The sequence below is a fragment of the Rhinatrema bivittatum genome, chromosome 1, assembly GCF_901001135.1.
Source record: "Rhinatrema bivittatum chromosome 1, aRhiBiv1.1, whole genome shotgun sequence".
Classification (NCBI taxonomy): Eukaryota; Metazoa; Chordata; class Amphibia; order Gymnophiona; family Rhinatrematidae; genus Rhinatrema; species Rhinatrema bivittatum.
Genome location: NC_042615.1, coordinates 299,694,930 through 299,717,959, shown reverse-complemented (window position 1 = coordinate 299,717,959; position 23,030 = coordinate 299,694,930). Strand labels below are relative to the sequence as shown.

General features: G+C 44.9%; 1 protein-coding gene across 5 annotated transcripts in view; it reads right to left on the bottom strand.

Annotated features, from left to right (window-relative positions):
• TBCK (TBC1 domain containing kinase) overlaps positions 1-23,030 on the bottom strand; it is a 479,395-nt gene that overhangs the window by 366,879 nt on the left and 89,486 nt on the right. For all 5 annotated transcript variants that reach the window (XM_029596823.1, XM_029596818.1, XM_029596827.1 and 2 more), the window contains 5 exons: positions 21,245-21,318; positions 13,837-13,978; positions 13,016-13,076; positions 12,869-12,930; positions 7,600-7,661 (listed from right to left, as the gene is read on the bottom strand). In XM_029596823.1, coding sequence (XP_029452683.1) covers positions 7,600-7,661; positions 12,869-12,930; positions 13,016-13,076; positions 13,837-13,978; positions 21,245-21,318 — 401 coding nt within the window. The remainder of the gene's footprint in view (positions 1-7,599; positions 7,662-12,868; positions 12,931-13,015; positions 13,077-13,836; positions 13,979-21,244; positions 21,319-23,030) is intronic.

Here is a 23,030-nt window from a genome sequence, read left to right as displayed (position 1 = left end):
AAGTGTGCTACGACTTCCCAGTAGCTGTCTAGCAAATTTCATGCGGAGACACCTGTTGTGACTCAGCCCAGGAAGTTGCCTGAGAACGAGTTCAATATGCCCCTAACACCCGCCCCTCCCCCCCCCCCCGGCAGCGGGCACCCTTTAGAAATTTAAGTCGACTCAATTTCTTTCAGCCACTGCATAATTGTAGCCCTAGATTTATTTATTTATTTGATGCTTTTTTTTATACCGGCATTCATGACCGAGTCATATCATGTCAGTTTACAGAAAACTGGGGGAACAATAACCTTAAATACGTTAACATAGTAAAGAAGTAAAAAAATTTACAATAAAACGGGGGTGAGCAAACTGGGGGAAGAAGACGACAGAGCATAGGTAACTTGAAACATAACGCCAGTTATTTGGAGAGTTCTACGACTAGAAATATTCATTGTGGTGCACCGGGGCCTTAGTTCTGGTAATCAGTAAATTTATGTAAAGACTTGTTGAAATAACCAAGTCTTAAGCCTTTTTCTAAAAGTCATTAGGCAGGGTTCTTGTCTAAGTTCAGTGGGAATGGTATTCCAAATGGTTGGACCCGCTATAGAGAAGGCCCATTCTCTTGTGGTTATGTGGTGAGTCACTTTGGTTGGAGGGGCGTGTAGGGATCCTCTGTAGGCCTCTCTGATCGGTCTTGAAGAGGTGTGTAGTCTGAGTGGGAGTTGAAGGTTAAGAAGTGCTTGATTGTGGATGGTTTTGTGGATAATTGTGAGTGACTTGTGTAGAATTCGGAAACAAGTAGATGACTTGTTTCCCTTCTTTGGATCACTCCACAGTACAAAGAGGTGATGCGATCTACGGAAATAAGTAACCTTTCGATACCTCAATAATGCATGCCTCCCATCTAAGGGCCTAAGCTCCCCCGCATGAGGCATAGAGGAATCCAAATCTGTAAAAGCTGGAAGCTCCACTGTCTAACAAAGATAGAACACCAAGACTTCCTCAGGCAGAAAAGAAGGCACCATGCATAAAGATACTCCCAAATCTATATGAAGGGATCTCAACATGACAGTGCCTGGAGCTCCAAAATTCTCCTGGTGAACAAATAGCCACCAAGAAAACCACTTTAAGAGTAAAGTCCTTAACCGTAGCAGTCTTTAGTGGTTCAAACTGAGCCTCGCACAATCCTCTAAGGACTAAATTCAGATTCCGAGATGGATAAATGTTCTGCAACTGAGGATGCAAGTTCTTAGCTCCCTGAAGGAGCCATAGAACATCCGAATGTGTGGACAGAGGATAGCCTTGCACCTTACCCCGGAGACAACCCAATGTTGCCTCATGGACTCTCAGAAAGTTAAACGCCAGTCCCTTGACCAGAACCTTCCTGTAGAAAAGCCAAAATATGCAACACCATAGCCTGAACAGACTGAGGCTGCACTCCATCAACAGCAGACCAGGACTTGAAGATCCTCCAAATTCACACATACGTTAAAGGATGTAGCAGGTCGCCTAGCCTGCAATAAGGTAGAAATAACCACTTCGAAATATCCCCTCCATCTCAGTTGTCTCCTTTCAGAAGCAAAGCCGCAAGACAGAAATGAGCCGCCTGACCCAAAAATATTGGGCCCAGGTGAAAGAGTCGACTGATGTCCGAATCTTAGGGGCCCATCTATGGCCATGTTGATCAGATCTGGGATACATGACCACTTGAGCTAACAGGATCATGTTGCCCAGATGTTTCTCTATCCACTGTAATCCCTTGTCCACCAGAAGCCATGGAAGGGAAGACAAAGAATAAGAAAATTAGGTCTTACCTCAGATAATTTTCGTTCCTGTAGTACCAAGGATCAATCCAGACTCCTAGGTTTTGCCTCCGCACCAGCAGGTGGAGACAGAGCCAAACTTGTCAGGCTCCGTATATATGCCAGGGTGCCACCCACAGCCTGCCAGTATAACGTAATGTCAAAGCAGGAAAACCTGAAAAACTAAACACCAGAAACAACCTCCGGGAACCCTGAGCTCACCGTCCCCAACGAGAGACCTGCTTCAGGAAATAGAAAAACAAACAGAGAACAACTGCATGAGGAAATCTCCCAATTCCCCGAGAACAAAGCGGACTCTCCGAAACTGAGAAAGCACTTAGGGCGGGACTCTGGACTGATCCTTGGTACTACAGGATCGAAAATTATCGAAGGTAAGACCTAATTTTCTTTTCCCTGTACATACCGGATCAGTCCAGACTCCTGGGATGTACCAGAGCTGAGACTACTTGGGATGGGAACCGGAGAGGCCCGCTCTCAACACGCCTGCCCCAAAATTGCCCTCCCGGGTGCCCTGGACATCCAGGCGATAATGACGTGCAAAAGTATGCAAAGATTTCCAAGTTGCAGCCCGGCAGATCTCGTGCGGGGAAATCTGCATACACTCCGCCCAGGAAGCCGCCTGGGAACGCATCGAGTGGGCCTTAAGCCCCTGAAGCAGAGGCCTTCCACCAAGAAGATATGAGGAACATATGGATTCAGCCATCGAGAAATGGTGGCCTTGGAGGCCATATGGCCCCTTCTTGTACCCTGACAAAGGACAAAAAGGTGATGCGATAATCTAAATTCATCAGTGACTTCCAAGTAACGTAACAGAGTTCTATGCACGTCCAACTGCCTGAGGTCCCTCAAGACAGGATCCGTCCCCGTGAGATCGGCAAAGGAGGGAGACCCACTGACTGATTCAAATGAAACGAAGAAACCACCTTGGGAAGGAATGAGGGGACCGTCCGCAGAGTGACCCCGGCCTCATAAAACCGCGAGAAATGCTCCCTGCAGGACAAGCCTGGAACTCTGACACCCTTCTAGCAGACGTGATCACCACCAAGAATACCGCCTTCAACATAAGATCCTTGAGGGTCGCCCTCTTTAAGGGCTCAAAAGGAGGAGCGCATAGGGCCCTGAGAACTACATTCAAGTTCCAGGAAGGACATGGGACCTGCAAGGGTGGACGCAACTGCTTCGCCCCCTTCAAGAACCAGGCCACATCCGGATGCCCCGCCAGGGATCTCCCGTCGAGCAACCCCTGGAACACCCAAGAGCTGCTACCTGTACCCTCAACGAACCACTTCGACTGTCGCAGATGATGCGAAACGCCCTGTCCGCCAGTTCCCACTGTCCTGGGGCGAGTTGATGCCGACTCAGGAAGTCCGCCTGCATGTTGTCGACCCCCGCGATATGAGACGCCGCTATGCTGACCAGATGGCACTCCACCCACTGCATTAGAAGACTAGCTTCGAGGGCCACCTGTTGGCTCCTGGTCCCCCCTTAACGATTGATGTAGGCCACTGCCGTCGCATTGTCAGAGAGGACCCTGACCGACTTTCCCTGAACTAACAGGAGAAAGGCCTGCAACACTAGGTGCACCACCCTGGTCTCCAGGCGATTGATCGACCAGTGAGACTCGGTCACGGACCAGCACCCCTGAACCGACTTCCGTCCAACCGAGGAGCCTCGCATCCGTGGTGACCACCGTCCATTCCGGCGTCTCCAGTGGCACTCCCCGTAGTAGATTGGTCGAGCACAGCCACCATCCGAGACTGAGCCAAGCTGGCTGTGTCAAAGACAACGGAAGGTAAAATTGTTCGGACACGGGGCTCCAGCGGGAGAGCAATGCGGACTGTAAGGGTCGCATGAGCGCGAAGGACCAGGGAACTAGATCCAGGGCGGATGCCATTGAACCTATCATCTGTAGGTAAACCCAGACCGCTGGCGGCTTCTTCAGGAGCAAAGCCCGACCCTGGCCCTGCAATTTGTGACAACGCTCCAACGAAAGGAAGACCGCCCCTTGACGCGTGTCAAACAACGCTCCCAAAACTCAAGAGACTGAGATGGAAAGAGATGACTCTTGGCGGTGTTCACTACCCAGCCTAGAGAACGCAATAGGTGGAGCACTTGGGAGATTGCCGACCGGCAGAGGTCCTCCGACTTCACCCGAATCAACCAATCGTCCAGATACGGATGAACCAACAATCCTTCCCTCCGAAGCTGCGCCGCCACGACAGCCATGATCTTGGTGAAGGATCTGGGGGCTGTAGCCAGTCCCAAATGGGAAGGCTTGAAACTGAAAGTGTCTCCCCAACACGTAGAACCGGAGATAGCTCTGGTGATCCTCTCTGATTCCAATGTGAAGATATGCTTCCGTGAGATCCGGAGAAGCCAGAAACTCCCCCGGTCGCACAGATGCGATGACGGCATGCAACATTTCCATGCGAAACCGCGGAATCTACAGACACCTGTTGACGCCCTTGAGATCTAGAACACTCCGAAAAGTCCCATCCTTCTTTGGAACGACGAAGTAAATGGAGTAATGACCTCTTCGTTGCTCCCCCTTTGGGACCGGCCCGATCGCTCCCAGGGCCAATAGCCTCTCCAAGGTCTGCTGGATCACTCGGCGCTTGTCCGCATTTCCGCAGGGCGACGGGAAATACCGCGGTCGGGGCTGCCATGCAAAATCTAAGGCATAGCCGTGTTTTAGCACCAAGAGTACCCATTGATCCGACGTGATCTTGTTCCATTCCTTGTAGAAGAGAGACAACCTGCTCCCTACCCTGGGTACAGAGGAATGGCCCGGCCGAACCCATTGTGCGGACTTAACACCGGCAGGAGCTTAGGAGGAACCAGCCCTGCCAAAATGCCTGCTTCGAAGGGACTGAGACTGTTGCCGGCCCCCTCCTGAGCAAAGGGAGGAGGAGGAGGAGGAGAAGGGAGCACCCGGACGAGAGGTGCGGCTTCTACGATTTCCCCTGAAACGAGACCTAGAGGAAAAAGATGACCTGGGGCGCGTTCTGTCCTCCGGAAGACGATATCCTTTATTCTCCCCCAGACACTGAATCATATTGTCCAACTCCTTCCCAAACAACAGTTTGCCCCTTAAACGGTAAGGAACTCAGCCTAAACTTGAATGCACCATCCGCAGCCCAGTCCCGCACCGCGGCAACCGCCTCGCCGAGACGGCGAAAACCATAGAGTGCGCCGAGGTTCTAAGAAGGTCATCAAGAGCATCTGCGCTTTATGCCACCACCGCCTCCAAGAGAGATGCCTGTCGAGCTTCCACCTCCGACAGGCCCTCATTGGCGAGGAGCTGCTGCACCCAGCGTAGTCCTGCTCGGAGCGCGAAATTACCACAAATGGCCGCTCGGGCCCCAAGTGCCGAGATCTCCAAGATCTTCTTCAACTGGACCTCCAACTTCCAATCCTGAAGATCCTTCAGAGCCGTGGTACCTGTAACCGGGATGGTGGTTCACTTCGTGACCGCTGAAATGGCGGCATCCACTTTAGGGACCCGGAGACCTTCCAAGGTATCTTCTGGCATCGGGTAAAGCTTATCCATGGACCCGAGCCTAGACTCATCAGGGAGGGTGGTGATCCCCAATTCTTCCAGGATCGCGGGAATGAGGGGTCCAAGTTCGTCTCTCCACAATAGACGGATGACCTTGGGATCATCGCCCTCCGAAGTCTGACTCTGCCTCTTCGCCCCCGACGACGGGGCCCCCTCTCCCTCTCCCTCTACCACCCGACCCGCAGGCCACGCAGGCCATGCCACGTGGCATGGCTGGTCAGGCCACGCTGCCGGCTGCTGAAGAAAACCTGAAATTCAGCCCCCCAAGGACGAGGAACAACGGGACCGCAAGTCGAATTCGCCCGGGAAACACGCCCTACGGATTGCCGCGGCAGGAGCCGAAATCACAAAGAAAAAAAAGTCTGTCGGGTCACCACCGCGAGAACACTTACCTTCTGTTTCTTTTTTTTTTTTTTTTTTACAAGACGCTGTCCACCGGCGAATGCTGAAGCGGCCTGGTTGGGGTGAGTGAGCCGGGCTCGCCGGTATCACCCCGGCTGGGCCGGTTCTCACCACAGGGTCCTCGACCCTAGGCCACAGCAGCCTCACCACCAGGGGAGATGGCCCCCTCGGGACCTAACAACCCCCTGGGAGGCACAGGCCCGATCCTTCCCTCGCTGACCTAGCTGTGAAGAAAATAAAACTTTTTTAATTTTTTTTTTTAACTTTACTAAAAAAGGAGCAAGGAAAAAGGACAATCAGCCCTAACTCAGACCCTTACTCCCCTTAAAACAACCCCAATTTGGATCAGCCTAGACTGTGGATTGAGCACCCTGCACCTGCTGGAGACAGAGCTATACTGACAGGCTGTGGGTGGCACCCTGGCATATATTTGGAGCCTGAAAAGTTTGGCTCTGTCTCCACCTGCTGGTGCGGAGGCAAAACCCAGGAGTCTGGACTGATCCGATACATACAGGGAACCCTCGATTCCATGGCAACACCAGAGCTCCGATTCCTCCTGTACCATATTCTGTTCAGTGGCTGTAAAACCACGATGCCTTGGTGTTCTTTATGGTCAGGATACTGCTATCTTCCATGAATGAGACACAACGTTGCCTCCGACAGCTCCCATTCCCCAGGATTTAACTTTTTTTTTTTTTAGTCTCTCTCTCTCTAGACTGCAGGATTTACACTATCTACTATCTGTTGGAGACAGAGAAATATTGAGGGATTGCAGGTGGCACATTGGGTTATGTAAAGTGTCAGTGAAACTTTATCTATCTCCATCTTCTGGCAGGGAGGCAAAACCCAGGATTCTGGACTGATCTGGATATGTACAGGGAACACAGGTTAATGCATACATCTCATGCTATGACATGAAAAGACTGGATGAAGCTATAATTTCATGACTTTTTTTTTTTTTAAACAGGAGCTTTAATTCTCCCAGTTTAGCAAAGATCAAAATGATATTGTGTCCCTAGGGCATTTAGCTACCTCTTCCTACCTATAAGTACTCAATCTCAGCCAAAAGCCTAAAAAGGACCACCCTCAGAACATGCCTCTGACCTTACATTTGATCTTAGCCAAAAAGGCCAAGTGGTGATACCTTGCATAACTCATTAAATTGTCAGCTTCTGCCAAATTATATTGCTGAATGCTAATACATTGGAAAATATTTGTGATATATCTGTAAATAGGATGAAATTTCACCTCCTGTTGGTCTCTTGGAAGAGGCTGAGAATGTGCCAGGTACTGGGATAGATATAGCAAAACTTCTAACTTCACAAACCACTGCCTCACAGCAATGCGATTGCCCCAGCTAACCCTTAGCTTAGGGCACAAAAATATAAAACATATGCTGAGGTGAATGATAACATCTGCAGAAACTTATTTTAGTTTTAAAAAGTCAAAACAAAACTATTTTATGTATGAACTATGGATTGTGGACTCTCCTTCCCATGATTGTGAGCAATTGATTCATATAATTTTGCTCTGGAGGATGAAGCAGTTCTTTTAATGAGAGTACTCCTGACTGCCATACACCTTGCAACCCTGAGTGAGTTGGGATGAACAGTGTGAGTGAGGATGAGTGTGTATAAGTGGTTCTTGAACATGACTTGTAAGTCCCCTTTCACTACTGCTAAGTAGTGTAAAGCAATGACAGTACTTATTCATTTCATCTGGACTCTCCCTCCCAGTTCGTGTCCATGCCAGCAGACATGTATGCACAATTCAGTGCTAGCTCACAGCAATACTCTTCTCATTCCAGTCAAGCTTGGGTACAGTGTCCTTTACCTCTTGGAAGGTTGGAATGTAAGACACTTCTTCAACAAATCTAATGTGTTTCCAGGGAGATCCTGTCATAGAAAAAGGACAGAAATTTGTCAAAAGAATAATTTTAAAATGTTGTCAACACCACATACTCACCTAAATTGTCCAAAACTTTTACCTCTATCAGACAACTCAGTTGTGTTAATATCTACAAAAATGAACTTCATGGACAGGAAAACTGGTTCTTACCTGCTAATTTTCATTCCTGGAATACCACAGATCAGTCCAGAGAAGTGGGTTTCCATCCCTACTAGCAGATGGGAGGCAAAGAAAGCAGAGTTGCTTACCTGTAACAGGTGTTCTCCTAGGACAGCAGGATGTTAGTTCTCACTTGTGGGTGACATCATCAGATGGAGCCTAGCACAGAAAACTTGTCAAAGCTCAGTGTGCCAGTCTAAAAACTAACTGGCACACTGAGCATGTCCAGTATGCCACTATCCACGCGTCCACATGCGGTCCCTCTTCAGTCTCGTAACACAGAAGTACAAAAAAATAAAACAACAAGCATAAGAGAAACCCAACACCACGGGGTGGCGGGCAGGTTTCCTGAGGACTAACATCCTGCTGTCCTAGGAGAAGACCTGTTACAGGTAAGCAATTCTGCTTTCTCCTAGGACAAGCAGGATGGTAGTCCTCCCATGTGGGTGAATACCAAGCTACAGGCTGCTCCCAGCAACAACAATAACCAACAGACATCTAATTGGGTGCTAAAGGGCACAAAAAGCCACGGTGCTGTTGGTAATAGAGGGGGACAGCCTGACCTCAAACAATGGGCCCTAGGCAGGGAGAATTGGGTTTACAGCTGAAAGAGATTTCGAAGGACAGATTGGCCGAAGCTACTGTCATGTGGGCCACCCTTGTCCAAACAGTAGTGAGCAGTGAACGTATGGAGAGACCTCCACGTCATAGCCTCGCAGATTTTGGCAATGGGAACCGCTTGCAAGTGAGCTACCGAAGCCGCCATGGCTCTGATAGAGTGAGCTTTGACACGGCCTCCAAGCTGAAGGCTAGCCTGCGCATAGCAAAAGGAAATACAATTTGCCAGCCCATTTGACAGAGTTTGCTTGGTCACCACAACTTCCAATCTATTATCGAAAGATATGAAGAGCTGCTTGGACTGTCGGTGGGCCGCTGTGTGCTCGAGACAGATAGCTAAGGCCCTCTTGCAATCCAAACTGTGCAGAGCTCATTCATCCTGGTGTGAATGAGGCCTCAGAAAGAAGATAGGTAGAATGATTGACTGAATGAAAATCAGTCACCACCATAGGCAGGAACTTGAGGTGAGTACACAGAACCAACCTATCACAAAAGAATTTTGTGTAGGGTGGATGCATCACCAACGCCTGAAGCTCACAAATCCTGCGCGTCAAAGTGACGGCAACCAGGAAAAGAACTTTCCAAGTCAGGTACCTCAGATTGAAGGAGCACAGAGGCTCGAAAGGATCATGCATGAGCTGAGCCAATACAACGTTGAGGTCCCACGACACAATGGGAGGCCACAGGGAAGGCTTCAGTTGAAGCAAACCCCGCATAAATCGCCCCATTATGGGCTGCACAAAGACTGGGTACTGCTCACTCGCTGGCGGTAAGCTAGACTCCGAAAGGTGCCACAAATAGTTGAGCAATTTTGGAGTGGAGCAAGCAAACTGATCCAAACCGTGCCCTGCACACCAGATGGAAAACCTCTTCCACTTCAATCTATAAGACTTTCTGGTGGAAACCTTCCAGCACCCGAGACTTTCTGGTGGAAGCTACCAGCACCCGAGAAACGTTGTCAGAGAGGCCCAGGGGCCACAGAACTAGGCTCTCTACATCCAGGCCATCAAGACTAACACACTGAGGTTCAGATGGCACAGCCTGCCCTGGTCCTGTATGGTCAGGTCGGGGGGAGGTCCCCAGACTTATCTGTTCTCTGACAGGAGCGAGAACCAGATTTGCCTTGGCCAACAAAGGGCCACGAGAATCATGGTTCCCTTGTCCTGCTGGAGCTTCAAGAGAGTCACCACCACCAGTGGAAGCGGAGGATACATGTACAGAAGGCCCTTGACACTGGTGTTCCGTCTGACCTGAACAGGGAGCAGAAGTGGCTCACTTTGCTGTTGCAAGGGGAGGCAAAGAGGTCCACATCTGGGATCCCCACAGGTGGAAGATGTGATCCATCACTACTGGATTCAGGGATCACTTGTGTGGTCGGAACGCCTGACTCAGGTGGCCTGCTACCGCATTCTCTGTCCTGGCTAGGTACATTGCTTGTAGGAGCATCCCTCGTGACAGAGCCCAGGACCAAATTTGTGCTGCCTCCTGACAGAGGATGAACGACCCAGTACCTCTCTGTTTGTTGATGTACCACATTCCCACCTGCTTGTCCATTTGGATGAGAACCGGACAGTTGGCTAAGTGATCCTGGAACGCCCAAAGAATGTAGCAGATCACTTGCAGCTCCAGGAAGTTGATCTGGAACAGAGATTCCTGAGCCATCCACCGACCTTGTGTACGGAGGTTGTCAACATGTGCAAACAACCCAGAGTCGATGCATCTGTAGTAAGTGCAACCTGAGATGGAAGAGCCTGGAAAGAAATCCAATGTTTCAGATTGGAAAGATCTTCCTACCAAGATAGGGAGATCTGAAGAGACTGTGTAATGCAGATGCGTGCACTGAGGTCCTCGGTGGCCTGCCCCCACTGTGATCGCAGTGTCCATTGTGCCTTGTGCATGCACAGGCATTCCAGGGGGGTAACATGGACAGATGCAGCCATGTGGCCGAGAAGATGAAGCAAAAGGCGGGCAGAGATCTCCGGCTTCGCCATAGCCCTGGCTACCCCTTAAGACCCGCTTCAAGAGTATCCCACTCCTGGACCACCAACTTCTTTACCCTTTTGGTAATGGAAAAATCTTCACAGGCCCATGCAGCCCATCTAGGACCAGATCCACCCCCTCAGACTCTTCAGAGTCGAACTCTTCCTGAGTGACCTTGATTCCCAGTACCTCTAGCACATAGGGGATAATAGGACGCAGCTCCACCTTATTGAACAATCTAACTACTTTAGGGTCATCTCCTTCCATGAAAGGAAGCTCCTTTGCATCCTTATCCGCAGCAGGCACAGCACCCACAGGCGTATCTCCAAGATCAACCGCCAGATCTTCTTCAGGGTCATCTCCAGGATCTTTCTGAAGATTATCCACATCCTCCGAATCCTCAGAGGACTCATCTCTACCCGACGGACGTCCCAAGTGCAAGAGATGACACAGACTCCCTGGCCTATTCTGCGTAAAAGATCTAGGCTTCTTCACTGGGTGCTGAGACTTCTGAGTTGACGAGCACTTATGTCCTGCTCTCCGTTTTGCCAGTTAGGCCTCATGAAGCAACAGGACAAAATCTGTGGAAAAATCTTCAGAGTCATTAGACTCCCTATCCACAGCCTCCTTGTGTGACTCCCCTTGCCCCTCTCGGTTCTCTACTGCATCCTGACACACCCGAGAGAGAGGTAGTGGGGAATCCTTGGGCTCCCTAGTCACTGCTTGCCTTCCACCATGTGCAGAAAATACGGCCATTGCCCCTCCAGCCCCCCTGAGGCCTCCAGAACAGGTCCTACTGAGCAGGTGCAGAGTTTGCTACCTGCAGTCTTCGCGGAGGTTCGCTCACCTCCAGAGACACAAGCTGCACACGAAGGAACCTAGCACCTCAGGGAGTTTCCACGAATCCTCATGCTACTCTTTTCTTCTTCTTGTTCTGTTTCTTCCCTTTTCTAATTTTTTTTCAGAACTCCAGACTGCAGGTTTGCACCTCTACTATCTGCTGGAGACAGAGAAATACTGAGGGACTGCAGGTGGCACTCTCGGTTATGTAGCAGTGCCTGAAAAGTTTGTATTCTCTGCCTCCATCTACTGGTAGGGATGCAAACTCATTTGTCTGAACTAATCTGGGATATGAACTGGAATCATGTGATACTCTTTAGCCCCATAAAGAGGGCAAGCCATAATAAACATGCTTGGACAGACTGGGACCAGGACCACAAAGCCTGAAATATTCACTTTTAGGGTATGCTCTGCTTTTGCGGTTACTTTGGGAGTATATATTTCTTTCCTTAATTGAATGTGTGAATACATATACTTTCTGAATTTTGCTGAAAAGACTGGTATCCAACTGCATAAGGGTAGGCAGTTTAAAAAAATCAGTGAGTGGAAGCAGATGAGTAAACAAAATTGAAAAGATGAGTTTTTCAGCCATGATTAATTTTGTAGCTTAGATTAGACACCATATAAAGAGAAAAAAAGTATTAAAGCAGATAGAAAAAATATAATTACATCAGCATTTCTTCCTGCCTCACTTAATTAGAAGGTAGTATACAGACTGCAGAGGACAGAGAGTAACCAGGCAGTGAGGAGAACTCTTGTATAGTAAAGGTTAGATTACATTTGTAAGAAATCTGCAGAGATGGCAGAAATGTGCTCCTAAGATCTGAGGGGAAAGCACAACACATCAGACTTAATTGTTTAATTTTGTGCTTGTCAGAAAGGAGATAAGTAAACAGAGTGCCACAGCCACTCCATTTTCAAATAAGTACAAGTCCAGAACCTAGATAAAAGTAGAGAATATTTGTAAGGAACTAAGGCTAAATTAAGTCCCAGGAAGGAATGCAGAATGGGTAGAACAGATGAGGGTTGTGTGCCCATAGAGTGACAAGTCTCTTAGGTGCTTTAATGAATGCAGAAGTGATGCAACACACCAAGCGTCAAACTGCCAGGCCAACCAAAAATAAGATAAAGATATGAGTATTATAATGTCTTCTGGGTTTTTTTTGTCTATATCCTTGAAGGTTTGTTGATGTATTAATACTGATCTACCATTTGGGTTTTCTGCTAGTTTAAGGGTAGTAAATATTTTTGGCAGCAACTAGAGTTATATGCATGTTTCTCTGTTACACTCTCCTCATGGACCTTAGTAGCATTTCTGAAGTCTTATACACATTTCTTTTTCTTAAAAGGCTTTTTCTAAAGGGGAAAATCAATTTAAAGTTAAGTATGATGAAATGCTGTTTTCTAAAAAGCAAAAAGACAGCCTTGTAAGTTCAAAGTAACCCTGATCATAATACCATGGAACAATCAAGTGTTAAGAGATGTGACAGCTGAGTGTGAAGTTACTTCAGCACAAATAAGGAGAAGGAAATGATCCCTGTTCCAAGCAGAGGGCCACAGGGAGCCTGGCATTAAGACAATGGGATCAGTCACAAACCTTGATGATGTCCAGGCAGCCATGCTCTTCTGCCAACACCGTCATAATGTCATCAACGTACCCTAGAAAAACATAGCTGAGGGTAAGGAAGATCACCAATGAACAGAGACATGTGCCATGTTAACAGATTTCACCTTTGCTACCCACCTAAGGTCAGTATGAGTTTTAGTCTTTCTGATATATCCAGGCTCTGAAATAGTTTTCTTCCCTAAATAAAACAGTATGAAATTGTATCAGTCAAAAGACAAAGTATCACATTATCAAAATAAAAGCACTGACTGGCTGATGTCATTAGAGGTCTTTTCTTTTCATATCCCAACCAACCTTGATGTTTTGCAGTGGAGAATTATTTTTTTATTATATTAAAAACAGACAACTAATAAAATATGAACCTTTTTAAAATCAGCAGGATTCAGATATTTTAGGTAGTTTTTGGTTCCATTTTGATGTTTATAATAGCGTTCAAGTTTAATACTGTTGTATGGGACCCTCTTTGATAAGAACCATCTTAGCTGCAACTTTTAAACAAACACAGGGGCCACTGTGTCTTCATCACACATGACCAGGGTCTTGTCTTTAATTTATTTAACTATTAATTTTTTTTATATTTTCGCTAACTACTTAATGCTCTCCCTGAGCACTAAAAATGTCTTGGGCATATCTACGACAGATATCGCGGCTGAAGGTGAATGAGTGAACTTCATCTTCTCTTCTTTACATTGGATAAAGCAGGACCTGCTTTCACAAAGGTTTCTTTTACTGTGTGTCTGTGACAGGTTTTTTTTTTTTTTTTTTTTTATAAAGAACCAGGACTGACTGCCTTAACTGAACTGCCTATGAGACCAGCTGCTGGAAAAGAAAGCAGTTTTCTGACTTCAAGCTCAGGTAATACATCTCTATAGAACTCTTGTATGACTTACTGCTATGATATTAGACAACTGTGCAGAAGCTGCTGTGAGTCTACATACCATACAAAGCTCAAACAGTACGATACCAAGAGACCATACATCCGATTTAGGACCAGAAGGGAAAGGCTTCTCGCTTTGAGTGTGGTCACTGGGTTTGTCGATGCCTTGTGCAATGACCTCAGGTGCCAAATATGATGGGTATCTGCAAGAGCATAGTAAAATAACTTCATCAACCTAAACCAATGCTGCAGTGTCTCTGCAAGGTATGTGCTTTTTTCTTAACCAATACAGGAACATAAATGTCAGCAGACAAGGGCCACATGGAGCCACCCAGTCTCCCCATTTGCACTGGCTTATTGTACTACACAGAACCCATGCCATCTTTGGCTCCTAACTTGCCCTGCCACTGAGGCCTTTCCATAACTATCCCAGACATGCTTGAAATCTGTCAGTGGAAGTTGGTTTCAGATGTTCCTAAGTAGTGACTGCACAGAGAAAATAAAATAAAATTGTACTTTGACCTAATGGAAAAACTTGCTTCTATAGTTATGTTATCAAAGATCAAAGTGCATATCCAAGTTAAAATATAGTCAATACCTTACTGGTAATATTGGTATTATTCCATGTAGTGCAGCTATGCTCTTTAATGTAGATCCATAAGAACATAAGAAAATGCCATACTAGGTCAGACCAAGGGTCCATCAAGCCCAGCATCCTGTTTCCAACAATGGCCAATCCAGGCCATAAGAACCTGGCAAGTACCCAAAAACTAAGTCTATTCCATGTTACCATTGCTAATGGCAGTGGCTATTCTCTAAGTGAACTTAATAGCAGGTAATGGACTTCTCCTCCAAGAACTTATCCAATCCTTTTTTAAACACAGCTATACTAACTGCACTAACCACATCCTCTGGCAACAAATTCCAGAGTTTAATTGTGCATTGAGTAAAAAAGAACTTTCTCCGATTAGTTTTAAATGTGCCCCATACTAACTTCATGGAGTGCCTCCTAGTCTTTCTACTATCCGAAAGAGTAAATAACCGATTCACATCTACCCGTTCTAGACCTCTCATGATTTTAAACATCTCTATCATATCCCCCCTCAGCCGTCACTTCTCCAAGCTGAAAAGTCCTAACCTCTTTAGTCTTTCCTCATAGGGGAGTTGTTCCATTCCCCTTATCATTTTGGTAGCCCTTCTCTGTACCATCTCCATTGCAATTATATGTTTTTTGAGATGCGGCGACCAGAATTGTACACAGTATTCAAGGTGCGGTCTCACCATGGAGCGATACAGAGGCATTATGACATTTTCCGTTTTATTCACCATTCCCTTTCTAATAATACCCAACATTCTGTTTGCTTTTTTGACTGCCGCAGCACACTGAACCGACAATTTCAATGTGTTATCCACTATGACACCTAGATCTCTTTCTTGGGTTGTAGCACCTAATATGGAAGCCAACATTATGTAATTATAGCATGGGTTATTTTTCCCTATATGCATCACCTTGCACTTATCCACATTAAATTTCATCTGCCATTTGGATGCCCAATTTTCCAGTCTCACAAGGTCTTCCTGCAATTTATCACAATCTGCTTGTGATTTAACTGCTCTGAACAATTTTGTGTCATCTGCAAATTTGATTATCTCACTCGACATATTTCTTTCCAGATCATTTATAAATATATTGAAAAGTAAGGGTCCCAATACAGATCCTTGAGGCACTCCACTTTCCACTCCCTTCCACTGAGAAAATTGTCCATTTAATCCTACTCTCTGTTTCCTGTATTTTAGCCAGTTTGCAATCCACGAAAGGACATCGCCACCTATCCCATGACTTTTTACTTTTCCTAGAAGCCTCTCATGAGGAACTTTGTCAAACGCCTTCTGAAAATGCAAGTATACTATATCTACCGGTTCACCTTTATCCACATGTTTATTAACTCCTTCAAAAAACTGAAGCAGATTTGTGAGGCAAGACTTGCCCTGGGTAAAGCCATGCTGACTTTGTTCCATTAAACCATGTCTTTCTATATGTTCTGTGATTTTGATGTTTAGAACACTTTCCACTATTTTTCCTGGCACTGAAGTCAGGCTAACCGGTCTGTAGTTTCCCGGATCGCCCCTGGAGCCCTTTTTAAATATTGGGGTTACATTTGCTATCCTCCAGTCTTCAGGTACAATGGATGATTTAAATGATAAGTTACAAATTTTTACTAATAGGTCTGAAATTTCATTTTTTAGTTCCTTCAGAACTCTGGGGTGTATACCATCTGGTCCAGTTGATTTATTACTCTTCAGCTTGTCAATCAGGCCTACCACATCTTCTAGGTTCACTGTGATTTGATTCAGTCCATCTGAATCATTACCCATGAAAACCTTCTCCAATACGGTTACCTCCCCAACATCCTTGTCAGTAAACACCGAAGCAAAGAAATCATTTAATCTTTCCACGATAGCCTTATCTTCTCTAAGTGCCCCTTTAACCCCTCGATCATCTAACGGTCCAACTGACTCCCTCACAGGCTTTCTGCTTCGGATATATTTTAAAAAGTTTTTACTGTGAGTTTTTGCCTCTACAACCAACTTCTTTTCAAATTCTCTCTTAGCCTGTTTTATCAATGTCTTACATTTAACTTGCCAACGTTTATGCTTTATCCTATTTTCTTCTGTTGGATCCTTCTTCCAATTTTTGAATGAAGATCTTTTGGCTAAAATAGCTTCTTTCACCTCCCCTTTTAACCATGCCGGTAATCTTTTTGCCTTTTTTCCACCTTTCTTAATGTGTGGAATACAGCAGGACTGTGCTTCTAGAATGGTATTTTTTTAACAATGACCAACGCCTCTTGGACATTTTTTACTTTTGTAGCTGCTCCTTTCAGTTTTTTTCTAACAATTTTTCTCATTTTATCAAAGTTTCCCTTTTGAAAGTTTAGCACGAGAGCCTTGGATTTGCACACTGTTCCTCTTCCAGTCATTAAATCAAATTTGATCATATTTTCATCACTATTGCCAAGTGGCCCCACCACCATTACCTCTCTCACCAAGTCCTGTGCTCCACTGCGAATTAGATCTAAAATTGCTCCCTCTCTCGTCTGTTCCTGAACCAATTGCTCCATAAAGCTATCATTTATTCCATCCAGGAACGTTATCTCTCTAGCGTGACCCGATGATACATTTACCCAGTCAATATTGGGGTAATTGAAGTCTAAACAAAGAAGAAGCAATTCCTTGCACATCCGCAAGTAACCGAGAGCACTGGTGCAGGCAGAAACTTATCACCACCAAAGCTTGTCAGTAAATCTTGTTTTAATGTTATAATGTTCCAAACACTTTCATTTAGAATGGCAACTCCGTAAAACATCAAATTTCAGCAGTCCCCCGACACAGTCCCGTGTTTCGCTAGGCTGCATCGGGAGGGACCAGAGACATGATTATATCTGTGATTAGCGTTATACGGAGCGCTATCACAGATATAATCATGTCTCTGGTCCCTCCCGATGCAGCCTAGCGAAACATGGGACTGTGTTGGGGGACTGCTGAAATTTGATGTTTTACAGAGTTGCCATTCTAAATGAAAGTGTTTGGAACATTATAACATTAAAACAAGATTTACTGACAAGCTTTGGTGGTGATAGGTTTCTGCCTGCAGCAGTGCTCTCGGTAATTGAAGTCTCCCATTATTACTGCACTACCAATCTGGTTAGCTTCCCTAATTTCTCTTAGCATTTCACTGTCCGTCTCACCATCTTGACCAGGTGGACCGTAGTATACCCCTATTACTATAGTCTTCCCCGACACACAAGGGATTTATACCCATAACGATTCAATTTTGTATTTAGTCTCATGCAGGATGTTTATCCTATTGGACTCTATGCCATCCCAGACATAAAGCGCCACACCTCCTCCCGAGTGCTCCTCTCTGTCATTGCGATATAATTTGTATCCCGGTATAGCACTGTCCCATTGGTTATCCTCTTTCCACCATGTCTCTGAGATGCCAATTAAGTCTATGTCATCATTCACTGCTATACATTCTAATTCTCCCATCTTACTTCTTAGACTTCTGGCATTAGCATACAAACATTTCAAAGTTTGTTTTTTGTTTGTATTTTCATTCTGCTTTTTAATTGATAGGGATAAGTTAGAATTTTTTAGCTCAGGTGAGTTTGTAGTTACAGGCACTTGGACTACTTTTCTAATTATTGGAACCTCACTGTCGGGATGCCCTAATTCTAATGCATCATTAGTATCCTTTGAAGATACCTCTCTCCGAACCATGCGCTTCTGAGCGACTGTCGGCTTTCCCCTTTGTTCTAGTTTAAAAGCTGCTGTATCTCCTTTTTGAAGGTTAGCACCAGCAGTCTGGTTCCACCCTGGTTAAGGTGGAGCCCATCCCTTCGGAAGAGACTCCCCCCTTCCCCAAAAGGTTCCCCAGTTCCTAACAAAACTGAATCCCTCTTCCTTGCACCATCATCTCATCCATGCATTGAGACTCCGGAGCTCTGCCTGCCTCTGGTGACCTGCGCGTGGAACAGGAAGCATTTCAGAGAATGCTACCCTTGAGGTTCTGGATTTAAGCTTTCTACCTAAGAACCTAAATTTGGCTTCCAGAACCTCCCTCCCACATTTTCCTATGTGGTTGGTGCCCACAGGAACCACGACAGCCGGCTCCTCCCCAGCACTGTCTAAAATCCTATCTAGGTGGCACGTGAGGTCCGCCACCTTCGCACCAGGTAGGCATGTTACCAGGCGATCCTCACGCCCACCAGCCACCCAGCTATCTACATTCCTAATAATCGAATCATCAACTATGACGGCCAACCTAACCCTTCCCTCCTGGGCAGTAGGCCTTGGGGAGATATCCTCAGTGCGAAAGGACATTGCATCACCTGGAGAGCAGGTCCTTGCTACAGGATCCTTTCCTGCTGCACCTAGTTGGTGCTCTCCCATCATGAGACCTTCTTCCTCCAAGGCAGCACCAGGGCTGCCAGTCTGAAATTGGGACTTGACTACTATGTCCCTGAAGGTCTCATCTATATACCTCTCTGTCTGCCTCAGCTCCTCCAGGTCTGCTACTCTAGCCTCCAGAGATCGGACTCGTTCTCTGACAGCCAGGAGCTCTTTGCATTGCATGCACATGTACAACTTCTCACCGGTGGGTAAAAAATCATACATATGACACTCTATGCAAAAGACTGGGAAGCCCCCCTCTTGCTGCTGGACTGCTGCCTTCATCTCAATTTTGATCAGTTCCTAGTTAAGTTTTAGGTTGCTATGGGAGTAGGAATGTTTCTAACATCCTTTAAATGTATTAGTGAATTCCCTATGTGTCTGGTAGGGGCCTACCGGGGTCTGATCGAATTCTCAATAAAGTTTTTTTTTAATTTATTTTTTTTTGAAAGTGGCACCTGCCTATAAATTAAGGGATGAGCTAGGGGTGGGTGGGCGAGGGGTGGGAGGGTTGGGAAATACAAACAGTCTAACTTCAGTTAGTCAGCCAGAGTGACTCACTGCTCTCTTGATTAACAAATGTTGGTCCCTATTCAAACCCAATCACACTACCTTAACACCTTTCCAAGGTGAGTAACTGAGCTGAACTATTCAACTTTTTTACTTAGGTATACACTGCTCCTAGCTTATTTCTAGCTTCTGGCTACTTTTTGGTTTTTTTGTGGGGGTTTTTTTTTTCAATACAAACACTCAGTTCTTTAAAAGTCTGCAGAACACTCAGTTCTGCAGACTTTTAAAAATAAACACACTACCTACTGCTTACTAGCTACCTTATTGACTAACTATTTAAAAATACAAACAGTCTAACTTGTTTATTCACTGCCTTTCTGACTATTAAAGGCACAAACACACTAAATAATATTTCCAGATAGTTAACTTTACCCCAATACTTTTTTAAAAGACTATGCTTTCCTTGGCTTTTGGGCTTTTCCATGTGCCCTCTCCTCCCCCCCCCCCACCCCCCTGTTTTTTTTTTCTTCAAAAATGCAGGTTCTGTTGAGGGGCTGTCGTGACAGTGACACAAACAAAGATGGAAAGAAGCAGATTCACAATTAGGCCAGCTAACAAGGTCAAAAACAAAATGGAAGAGAGACTGGGAGCACGTCCATTTGATAGCTTGGAAGAAGAAAGATTGAGGGAATAACTAGGCAACGTGCACATGTAGAACTTTGAGATGGATCCACATTGGTGCCATGGTATGAAATCACTTACACGCTATGGCTGATTCATGCCTGCTTGTCGATGGAGAAAGTCTTATTTTTTGCAGGTGTACAACTGAATTTATAACAATTTCAGGAGATACTGTTTTGCTGTATCTGATAAGGACAAAAGTTTTAACACATATCCCCCTTTAAGAAAAAAAAATGAATTATTTGAGAAAAAATTCCAAGTCATGATCATCAGAAATTCCTTCCCTGCCTCTCCTCAGTTCAGGGAAACACAGCGCTGAATTTATGACCAGAGAGAATTTACTTGGGAGGATTGAGATTGATGCAACAAGTCAAAATGAGGGCGAAAAGCACAGACTCCTTTAATTCCTTAAACCTGTGTCCAATGGCGACAACTTCACTAGCTACCTACCTGCAACAAATTCCCCCACAGATTATGATAGAGATCATGCATCAATCTCACCCCTTCCTACTACCATTAGAATACATTTTATATTTTCCAGCAATGTTATTCTAGCTCATTCTATACAGACCTGAGGAAGAGTGCATCAGCTCCCAAAAACAAGTTAAAAAGGGGCTGCATAATTGCAAATTCTGTGGGAACTTTTTACTGCAGTCTTTGTACTAATTTTCAAAGTGAACGTATGTGTATACTTTCACTTTGAAAATTATGCCAGGAAAAACTACCTGCACATATTGTTACAGGCTAATTCGTGTTGGTAGTTTTTCTGAGAAATTAAAAAAAAAAAAAAAAATTCAAAAGTATGCATTCAAGTGCAACCCTATCCTCACTACCACCCCTTAAAATGCCTCCCCCTACCGCAGATAAACATTAGCGCATATAGAGTGGGCAATTTTCTAAAAAGCCCTTTTCACAGGTAAAGCCCTGATCTAGCTTTTATAATTACCCTTGAAATATTTTAAATTAGTCCAATAAAATGGTACCTTATATTTTTGTATGTTTGTTTGGTAATCTTAATTCCTGTGCATATTTCAAATAAAATGCAATCATCTATCTGCCCCCTTCTCCTCCTGATGGTAAATGTAAGAATATGTGACTGTGTCCTTGCCCTGTTATATACATAAAGTAACTGAATATAGTGATTTTTTTTAAATGTTTTAAATTGCTGAACTATGAATATTTATGAGAAACATGCAAACTGACTGTAGCTAAGATCTTGATGATTTGGTGCTACTGCTCACAAGTCTAAAACTTGCATTAATTCAACCGTTTGTTAGCCTGTATTATCATGTGACCAATATATGCATATGCAGCTTTCTTACCCAATAGGGAAATCAACATCCAAGCCGTGAGCTGTCATGTGGTAAAGGCCAAACTTAGCCAGTTTAATGTGTCCCTGTAGCCAACAGAAAAAAACATTAACTATGAAACTCCGGATTCAGCAAAATAGCAAAATAATTTACGTAACACTTGTGAAATGCGACTATGCCCAAGGTATCATAAGAGACATATAAAGGTCCTCTGTTGAAAATAGTCAAAATTGATTACAGATTACCCTAGTCTCAACAGCAGTGTATTAAGATGTCAACCAACTTTACGTATTAGGGTCAAAGCCCTTTAGCTTTTAGAAATACTGGACTTTATTACCATACTTAATCTACACATGCCCTCACTTTGTAAGGTTCATATTTACCCTTGCAACTGTGGTTCACAGCACACAAGTGAAGAAGATCCCTAAGCAGTGAAAGACAAAGTTCTGTATGTACTGTGTTCAATAAAATATTAAGTAATGGTGCAAGGAGACCAGCTGTCGGCAGATTTCCAAGATTTATATGCCTCAGTTGAACTATAAACCAAACTGTTACAATTCCTTGCAGGTGGAAAGCAGAAATGTATGTGGAAGTCTCAGGCTGCATTTACTAATGAGAAGCCTTTTAATATCATGGAGGTGGTGGAAAAAAAAAAAAAAAAAGGTGCAAGATGGGACTCCAATTTAGCTCCTGGCATTGGGGCACCAATTAGAAAAGAGTCCATGTTGCAAGTGCCACTTCAGCACAGGAAAGCTCGTCATTGGACAGTAAAGTACAGGAGAGTCGGGGCAGGATGGCTGGATTGTTGAGGGGGAGGATTGGGGGGGGGGGGGCAAGGGAGAAGAGAGAAGGGGCATCATTAAAGGATTAAAATTCTTTTAATGATGTCAATTTTACAATGAATCTCTCTGAATGTTTCTTAACACCACCCTCCAAAACCCCACCCCAAATCAAAGTGCCCCCCTTACAGTGGTGCATATATTGAGTGTCAGGCTGAGCCCTATAGTCTCTCTCTCTCAATGTTCGCCAGACTACTGTTCCTACTGAGGAACTGTTCCTACTGAGTGCACCCTGGAATCACATTGTCTCTCAGCAGTTATATAATTGCAAAATTGTGATTTTGGGTCCGTCCCGATGCAGTTCTTTGTACAAAACACAGCCCATGTCGAGGGACCGTGTAACCCATTCTGAAGTTCGGAAATATTTGATGATACATCTGAAAATTACAAATAAAGAAGTTTTGCGTCTCTAAATATAGATTTTTCCTGCCCTACTATTTATTGTTTATTTTACTTGTGGGCAGTCACCTTCTTTTGCATGGATATCTCCCCAATATCCTTTTCAGTAAACAAAGCAAATAATTTTGTCTTTCTGAGATGGCCTTATCTTTCCTAAGTGCTTGTTTAACTAACAGTCCAATCAACTCCCTTCACTGACTTACTGCTTCAAATATATTTTTTAAAGTTTTTATTATGTGTTTTTTGCCTCTCCTCTACAGCCAGGTTCTATTGAAATTCTCTTTTAGCCCACCTTATCAATGTTTTACATCTAAGTTGCCAATGCTTATGCTGTTTCCTATTTTCTTCAGATGGATCATTTTTCCAATTTTTGAAAGAAGTTCTTTTGGCTAAAACAGCCTCTTTCACCTCACCTTTTAACCATGCTAGCAGTTGTTTAGCCTTCTTTCCACTTTTTTAAATACATAGAATACATCTGGACTGGGCTTCTAAGATGGTATTTTTAAACAATGTCCACACATAATGTGAACTCTTAACCTTTGTATTTGCACCTTTCAGTG